Consider the following 9,246-nt stretch of genomic DNA (forward strand, 5'->3'; position numbering starts at 1 on the left):
TCTGTCAAATACTGTGTATCTTGAGTGACTTGGTTGTTTTTTGCCGTACTTTTTGCTTTCTTTGGCTGGGGAGGGGTTGGAAGTTTAGCTGGAATCAGATTTGAAAGTTTGTCACAATGTAAAGTTTAAGGATATGCAGTTTTCTATTAAACTGATGGACTATCATAATGGCTAGTAAATAATAATAATATCTTTTTTATAGACAACAAATAATAAACAAAGACAGAAAAGACAAAAAGTGAGGACTTTACCTATATCTATCTTCTTTTTTAAAGAGTCTGTAGTTGCTTTGGTTCGTGGAAATGGTCCATCTTAAGAGCATGCACATTATTAAGTTATTGCATTTAGCCATATTTCAATGGTCTATTACTCCATTGAATGAGTATACATTGTATACCTACCTCGACGTTTTGTCTTTTTCATCGGCTCAACTTCCCATGATGAACCCTCATCTAAATAGGTCACATAACACACAGTCTTTGTTTTCCATGATCTCACTCTAAATCCTTTTTTCTGTTTTGTTTCAGCAGCAGACAAATGAGTACCACACCAAATATGTTTTTGGTAAGTTCTTACCTTCACTGCTGTCTCCAAATTTGTTAGGTCTTTTCTTTTTTCTCGGTTGGTCCTCCTCCGTTTCGACGGCAGACTTGTCCTCAGCTGTCTTGCTCCATCTGAGTGCTCTCTCAAAATCACCTTAAGTATCAAATAGTAACAGTTAAGTAAAATCAAATAGCTACAGTTAGAGTTAAACAATGAATACATTTTTGTACAAAGCTTATGTCGATTTCAACTGACCAGTTGCCGCAAAGATCCGGACTCTTCTGCTGATCCACAGCTCCTCATCCGGGATCTCCTGTTTTTTTGCCCTTTTGGTCGGGTTGGATGGTGGCCAGTAGCTGTATTGTTGCTGAAATGCATAAAACACCATTGTAATTACTGTATAATATAAATATAAAATGTTACGTGCATACATTTTACAATTAATTATCCAAGATCTCCTTGTCAACAATTATCAAGAAGTAATGTATGCCCTTGAAAAGTTTAGCAACCAATCAGAATCGAGTATTCAACAACGCCACGGTATAAATAGTTAACAAGGGTTGTTAGAATATGAAATTTACCTCATTTTCTTCATAGGTCCATCACTGGGCCACTATTCCCACCAGGTTTTCCTCAAGGAATTCTACAATGTAGTACATTCTGTTGAAAATAGTAAGACAAACAGTTACTTAAAACATTACCCTTTCCATAGTAAATAATATACTATGCGAGTATACTTTCACAACATTTATACATACTCATAGTTTGTGTAAGATTTTCATGAAGATCGTTTTATCCCCCATTTGTGTCTTCATGGCGATACTCTTTATTGTTTCGCAGGGAATCCATCTCATTGTTGTGGTTGTGTTCTTGTATTGAAACACTCCAATGATGGATGAGTTACAAGGCTCCAAAAACAGTGGTTGCGGATTACCATATACACGGCACAGGTGGCACCCATTTTTTTCTGTCTCATCAATGACATCGCAGCCTTCCTCACTATCCAGCACGAACGCTCTGTCCTTTGGGCTATTTGTAATTTTCTGTTTTTGCACTTGCAGGGGTTCTTCTTTTCTCTCCTCAATCCTCTTCACCACCTGGGAAAGGGGGCATCTTCCATTCCTCACCATCCTCTTCATGGTGTGCAAGAAACTTTCAAATTTAAAGGCACTGCAGTTGTCCAACCCATCGAACAAAACGGCATCTGCAGTTATGTGGAGCATTGTGTGCGTATTGTACACAAGAAACGTCTTGCCATAAAGCTCCCGTCCACTCACAACAAAGTACTGCAGTAGTTGTTGAGCGTATTGTGAATACTGCTTGAGAGTCGTAGAGCTCACTAAAATGCACATCGCCACACTGAAGGACAAGAAGTGGAGGTACAGGTCATCCCTCAGGATTCCCCTCAGCACCACCTTACCAGTGTACAGCATAAACTGCCGGAATTCCGTGGCTTTCCAACTTTCCAGCTCTTCAAGACCTCGTGGTTTGCGGGAGAAGATGGAGGGAATTTTAGGTTTAAGGTGAAGAAGCCTGCTGCTCACCTCCTGTATTTGTGTCACAGACATTCTACAACCTTTCTCTCCTCTGCTCCAGATGAGGAGAAGCTTTTTCATGACACCCAAGCATGCCTGATGCATGTAGTCAATGGGGAAGGCTTTTACCATGTCGATAGGCAAGTTGAGCAGGGGAGTGTTGCCATGATGGTGCTCTTCTTGGGTTTGATGTCTGAATGCTTCGTCTGTTCGCAGGTTGAGTTCTTCTGTTTCCTGATATGTAACTCTGTTAAACCACTATCCTTTCTGAGTGCATTTATCACAGCCGTAATAACCTGAGCACAGCTTTGTGTTACGGACCAAGGCTTTTGCTGGAGCATCGCACACAATGCAAAGAACATTAACTTTAAATGTTTTCTCTCTGTGTTGCAGGCCACTAGATTGTAGATCATTGAGGTCTGCCACCATGTCATCTAAAAAATGCAGGTCGGTTGGCCGCTTGTTTCCGCACGTCAGTGTGATTGGGAAAACAGTGATGGGCTTGAGGTGGACAGCACATAGGACAGGCCACATTGCTTTCCCTGAGCTCTTGAACAGCGGCAATCCATCAAAGTTGAAGGACAGATTAACTGTTTCGCAGTCAGACAGCTGTTCAAATGGGTATTTCTTCAGGGTGTTTAGCAATGTATCACGCAATGGATAATTCAGATACTCCATTCCAGACTTCTGTGTTGTATTTACCTGCCTTGGTGTTTTTAGCAGGGTACGAGCGGAGGATGGGAGATCCGAGTGGCCATGATTCTGAAGAATCTTCAACAACTGATCAACGGCATTGTTCTTCACCTGACAGTGAGTGGCCCAGGTTGCCAGATCTGATGCAAGTGATGTACTTTCTATGTTGTTTTGTTGGTCGGACTCCTCATCATTACTTTCCTCAAGGTCAGTGGGTACCTCCCCATCATCCTCAAACGCTACCTCCCTGTCGTCTTCATAGGCTTCTCCCCTATCATCGTCCAATGCTACCTCCATGTCATCCTGCAAGTATTCCTCCAACTCTAATGATGCTGTAATGGACTGTGGGGATGACATGTTTTCAGTGTCGTCCACGTGGTTGCCCATGTGGCTGTCATCAATCAGATGCTCTGTGTCTATCTTTTTGAGCACACGTTTAGCTGATCTCCAGGATCGGAGGTATTGCCTTGATCTTTCTTGCTTCTCATCACTCATTCTGTTGAGAAATTTGTAGACTATTTACTATTTAACAACAATTGTTGTGTTTTAGATTGTATCACACTTTGGGCAGCAAAGATTACCTTATTTCACTGATTGCGCAATAAATGGAAACATAAATGTACATGAAACAAAATAGCTGGCTTGCAGTGTCATGAGACCTAAAGTAGCAAGCAAGTTTGTTCAGGGAAATGTAATTGTTGCTTGGCAACAGTACAGTTGGGAAACTGTATGTGTTGGCAGAGACAAATAATTTATTAAATATGCAGTAAATAATTTACAATTATTTACGGCACTCTTTAAAGATGTTCCGGCCACTTGGCGTCAAACCTAGGAAGTTCCGGCCACTTGGCGTCAAACCTAGTTGAAGAATGCACTTGAACGAGGGGAATCATCCACAACACTAGGGAGAGGTAAGTTGTTTCATACAGAAGGATATGCTTGGTGTAGATTAATGGTGCCATTGTCTCATAAATATTCGTTTATCAGGTATCATGATGTCGCGTATTTGAAGGTTACCGCGAGTAACGTAAGGCTGATCAGTACGTTAGCTCTAACGTTGACACCCAGCTCGCTAGCTCTAGCTTGTTCATTCGCTCGTGCAATTGCGTTTAGCCGTTAGCTCCGAGGTTATAACTGTCAGATTAGCATAGGGAACCTGACCTTACCAAATGGTTATAGTAAGAAAAATCTGATTAATAACTAAATCTTTCACATCCCCATCAACGATTAAATACTTTACATTTAGCTACATGTACAACTACATACTAGTACACCAGTGTAGTCTCACCTGATTGTTGGTCTTGGTCAGCTACAGTACTGTACCGTACCGTACAAACCTAGCTCTAGCTAGCTCTAGCTAGCTCTATATCTAACGCTAAAACTAATTTAACTACAATATACAGCAAAATATCTACAATAAATTACACAAAAAACACTAATCGAAAACGAAGGATTAAACTACATATATTATTAAACTATTCTTACGCTAAAAAATACAAAAAGCTAATCTATACACTATCTAACGCTAATAACTATCAAAAACGATTAGGCTATGCTACTCTATATAAAAGATTAAATAACGACTGTAATAAAACTTATATAAATACTAGCTAAACTCCAACTTTTATCTCTAGGTCAATACTGTACGTCTTGTTTCTCTGTAATCCACCAACAACTGCGAAGAATAACGTTAGCAGAATTTGAATGTTGTTGAACTATCCACGAGACGTTCCGACCATAGGCAGGTGCCGACCCGCAAGCTCAGTCTCTGGCTCTATTCAGACAGCTTGGTGTATTGCGTTTCTGTAACCAATATACAGACTTTTGTCCCATACGTGTTGTATAATCCAGTACTGTGTTAGTAGTACTGGGAACATGTTACAAACTTGTACAAGTATGTTTTTCACTCATGGACTGTTGATGTAACTGACATGCATTCTGTCAAAGTAACTTTGTGACCAATCATATTTAACATATAGATGTTGATCTACTTGATACTACTGTAAAACGAATATTACCCTCATAGAACATATCTTTGTCTCCAGTTTCAATTTCCCCGGTGTCCACATTTCTGAAAACGTCTCCTGGTCCCTTAAACCTCAGTGCAAGAAAGGTGAAACATTGGTAATGAAATGTGGTACACTTCAGTAGTTGTCTTAACTAAGACATTTATATTATAACATTACCCAAGAGATATATATTATAACATTACTTCCCATAATATGGCAATAGGATCACGAAGGAAGAGCTGCATCTCCTGAAATGTAACTCCAAGAACACTCACCTCGTGAGGCCATTTACCACTTTCAAAAAGTATACATTTGTATCTTATTCTACATTGAAAGTTTTGGTTTGCAATACAAAATTATGTTTTCGGACTCAAACCATCTCTGGCATGTGCGTGTCTGTCAATGATCACCTATGCCAGTCATTTTTCCCTCTGCCTCAGGAACGTCACACCAGACTGCCTACCGCTCCTCTGTTGTCCAACCACGCCACAGCCTCGACAGTTCCACGTCTGCCATCTTCGCCTTTCCCTCATCAGCTGTCAGCAGTGCTTCCACAACCTTTAATACATTTACTTTTGCCAATCCACTGATTGTAGCCAGAATATTGATTGTAGCCGAACATAGTGTAGTTGGGTTTGGTATGAACAAAAATACTGCTTCATCATTACTATAATGTTCCTCCAGGTTTATTGACACACAAGGACTCAGACATATTGATAATTGAGCTTCCAGCTTGAAGTTACTGTCTGAATATAAATAGACTAATCATACTCAAATTTAATTCTCAGAATAATAACACCATAATGCGCCATAGTAAAACAATGAAACTGATGACAGTTTTTAATCTGTGACTTGATAGGTAATATGGTTATGTTCTCTTACCCTTGATGCCACCAATGTTTTAGATGGTAGGCTATTCCACAGTTATTTAAAGGTAACAATGCAGGCTATTATTCATTTAAGCTATAATGTGCTTGTATATAGCTAGGCCTACTTATTAAAATCATACAACTGTTTTAAACATTGATCATTTTATTAATCTTCATTCTCCATACAAAATATCTCAGAGGAATTGCAATTCTTATATGTGTGTAATGTTGGTGACAAAGGTTTGGTCATCAAATTACGTCCTAGTTACGTATGGGCAACGTAACTGTATTAGCTATAGTTGCCAGCTGGTGACTTGTGACCAACGGATAATTGGTCACAAAGTTACCATTGGGAGACGTAACCACAACGTCATGGATTGGTAAGATCTGGTTTAAAGGGGCAATTGACTGCAAAACCGATTTTACCTTGTCATTGTTGAAAAACGACAGTTCGGAGGGTAAACTGAACATACCGTGAATATCAAAGTCTATTGACACCTCTTTCCTATTCAAATCTCAAAAAGAAAAAATTTGGCTGTAAAACGCTAGCTTTTCAACAAAGCCACCGGTCCTACGTAGGACCGGTGATCGCCCTCTTATTGGCTCTGGTCTGTATCTTTGTCACGCCCCAGAATTTACATCCAGACCAGCCAGGGCGATACTAGTTTAGCTGCGCGCTGCTCTGTGTAGGCTACTTATAAGGAATTACAAAGAAGAACGTTTTGAATTATAACAAGGATATTGATTATGGACCACGGTCGTAAATGCTGTGTTCCAGGCTGTACAGGGAAGGCTAACACTTACAGTCTTCCCAAGGAGCCAAACATTCAACAGGCATGGCTGCTGTTGTCTATGAGAAGATCCAGGCGAAGTTCGACACTCAATCATTCATTTGCTCTGAACATTTCACCCAAGACAGTTTTGACAACCTTGGACAATTTCAAGCAGGATATGCTAGGAAGCTGAACCTGGAAAGAGGTGCTGTTCCAACCGTATGCTCATTGCAACCGCAAGCTATAAGGACAGTAAGATGTTGTGCTAACAGTTATTAGCAATGCTAACGTTTCCTGTATATAGCATACCAGGTAGAATGCTAAATACGTTTCTACACACATCAAATGACTCTAGCTAGACTAGCTGTAGTCGGCATTAGAAGGGAAGCTTCCGAAAAATAGCCAGAAAACGAACTGCAGTCTGGCTTATTGCTAACGCCTGTCTAGATAATCTATTTGAAAGAACTGGAGAAAGGCAGGTTTTAGATACAGGATACATTAGCATTGCTAGTAACTGTTACTAGTAACACCTAGACTGTAGGCATGTAAACAAGTTTAGCTTGCTAGTTAACGCAAGAGCATGTGATAATTTAGCCTAGTTTATTGGCAATGGGGCTAACGTTGATTCATGTTCCTGACTGTGTTTCATTCAAATAAATAACCTGTGTAATGAAAATCTACAATTCACGATGCATGTTTGTCCAGATCTTTGTCATGTTATTTTACAGCAAGATATCTAGAGCTAGCCTAGCTAGCTAACTGAAGCCGAGTAGAATCACGATTGCAACAACGTTTGGTTGCTAAGCTGTAGCCTAATGTTCTACCCACCTAAGTCAATCCAGTTTGCTTCAACAACAGAAGTGGAAACAAGTAATGTTATCATTTCAAATGTTATATAGTCAATCTGTTGAAAACAGTGTTGTGTAGACACAATAGATTTATTTGCGCGTTTTTATTTCAAGTCTCCAACTTCAGTGTTTCAGCGAGTGCTGCTGTTGGCCGTGTTGCGTTTTTGCTCCCAGCTTCACTCGTTGATAACCAACCAATCAGCGCGCAGCTTATCTAAATATTAATGAGCATACCATAAAAGGAGAAAAGCTAGTGTTTTTTCCCGGGAACATTTCAGACGATCTGTAAGAGGCCATAGAACAGCACCCGGGCCATTTTCAACCCAACCAATGTTACATACCCTATTCGGAGACCTTAAGGAACAGTGTGAAATACCCCAAAAAAACAGTCAATTGCCCCTTTAAAACTCCTGGTAATGAAATGACCGTCAAATGACGTAACCACAACGTCTCTAGCTGGTAAGTCAGGAACCGACCAAAAAGTACGAACATACAACGTTGCCGTTACGTCGTGTGTTAGCTGGTACGGACACAAAAATCATAATTCAGAGAAAAGTTTATAACGAAAATGCTATGGGATTGCATTTTCATTTGAATTAAGTTAATTATATGTTTAATACAGAATACAGCAAGTTTGGTTTCAATGCATCAAAGAGTTGTAGTCAGGCCGTGCCAGGTGTCTATAAGTTGGATGCGACCCGCAACCAAATCCAAAGAAGAAGAATCTAAACGAAAGTAGTTGGAGAAGGAGAATTGACATATATTGAAGATTGACTACGATAAGGTAGGATGTGCTGCTTGGATGGTCCATGTACCTTGTGGCCATTGGTTTTTCTATTTTGCAACCCGTGTTGACAAACGCAAAATAGGGCCGTAATATCGTTTTGTCATTTTAGTAACTCAAACACACATTTAAGTATTACGGCTTGTTTTTGGTTGTTTTGTTTTTTTGGATATAATGAAATAACAATATAACACAAATGGTATAACGAGCCATTAATCGTTGTTTTGATTATTCCATATCCTTTATGCTAATATCTGCAAAAAATGAAAAATAGCCTCGTAATATCGTTTTGTCCATTTTGGATGTCAGAACCAGATTATGGGTAAAGGCTTGGTTTCCGTTGTTTTGTTTCATTTTGGAATTACGGAATATCCATATAACACAAACGGTATAACGAGCCATTTACTCATTTGTTTGACCGGCCGTATTATGCACACTGGCACAAGTGAAAGAGAGAGAGAGGGGGAGAGACGTGCAATGATTGGGGGTGTTATTACTATCGAACACCAGAGGGCAGCAACGACTAGCTAAAAAAAAAAATGTCCTGTGATCTGTAGGCCTACAATCTTGAAGAATTACCAGCAGGTTCTTTAGTAAAAGACACACACCAAACTGGAGGCACATGTTGACCGAGTTTTCTAGTTGCTACTTAATTAATAAATCTTTGATGAACCCAAGTTTCTTTAAAATATATTAGAAACATTACAAGACGGGGCTCCAGTGTGTGTTCAAACAAGGCCAAAAGTGTCAGACGGCATCGGTTGAAAAAGATAATCATACCCTTGCAAGAAACACTCCACGCAATCATAGTGAGCAAGTTGAGGTCATGAGGGCTACCTTTGCATTTTACATAGACACACAACTGACAGAGGCACTGTTGTGGATACTGTTTTCAAAGTTCTGATCATATTCAATGTCCAAATTCAACTTCTTCAAAGTCCATAAACAACACGGAGCAGCAACGAGAGGGTTCCCAGGAAAATCAGATTTCATTTGTCTGTGCTACACCTTTTATATCCAACAAATTACACCCCTGAACTTTTAAAACAAATCTTTTGGCCTACTACAATTGTAAATAACCTATGAATTATGCTCCAATTGGGCCTTGATGCAATGCTATGTCATATTTTCAGCTGTTTCTGCAACATTTTTGGGGACTAACCAGGGACCAAACCAGTTCCTCTATTCTGCC

General features: G+C 39.7%; 1 protein-coding gene and 1 long non-coding RNA gene across 2 annotated transcripts; one reads left to right on the forward strand and one right to left on the reverse strand.

The window, feature by feature from the left end:
* Positions 1–413: 413 nt before the first annotated feature.
* On the reverse strand, positions 414–2,288 carry LOC124483568. The gene is made up of 5 exons (XM_047044061.1): positions 1,302–2,288; positions 1,125–1,203; positions 799–910; positions 577–696; positions 414–452 (listed from the first exon to the last, which is right to left on the reverse strand). The coding sequence occupies exon 1, from the start codon at positions 2,208–2,210 to the stop codon at positions 1,302–1,304; it is 909 nt and encodes a 302-aa protein (XP_046900017.1). The 5' UTR covers positions 2,211–2,288; the 3' UTR covers positions 414–452; positions 577–696; positions 799–910; positions 1,125–1,203.
* Positions 2,289–4,794: 2,506 nt separating this feature from the next.
* Positions 4,795–5,311, forward strand: LOC124483569. Its single transcript, XR_006957871.1, has 3 exons — positions 4,795–4,895; positions 5,004–5,084; positions 5,221–5,311. It is a non-coding gene; the product is annotated as an uncharacterized LOC124483569 (long non-coding RNA).
* The last annotated feature ends 3,935 nt before the right edge of the window (positions 5,312–9,246 follow it).

This window comes from Hypomesus transpacificus, chromosome 21 (genome assembly GCF_021917145.1).
Source record: "Hypomesus transpacificus isolate Combined female chromosome 21, fHypTra1, whole genome shotgun sequence".
Lineage (NCBI taxonomy): Eukaryota > Metazoa > Chordata > Actinopteri > Osmeriformes > Osmeridae > Hypomesus > Hypomesus transpacificus.

Excerpts from the sequence above, each read along its gene's own strand:
- LOC124483568 (XM_047044061.1), bottom strand. The coding sequence starts at position 2,210 with ATGGTAAAAGCCTTCCCCATTGACTACATGCATCAGGCATGCTTGGGT.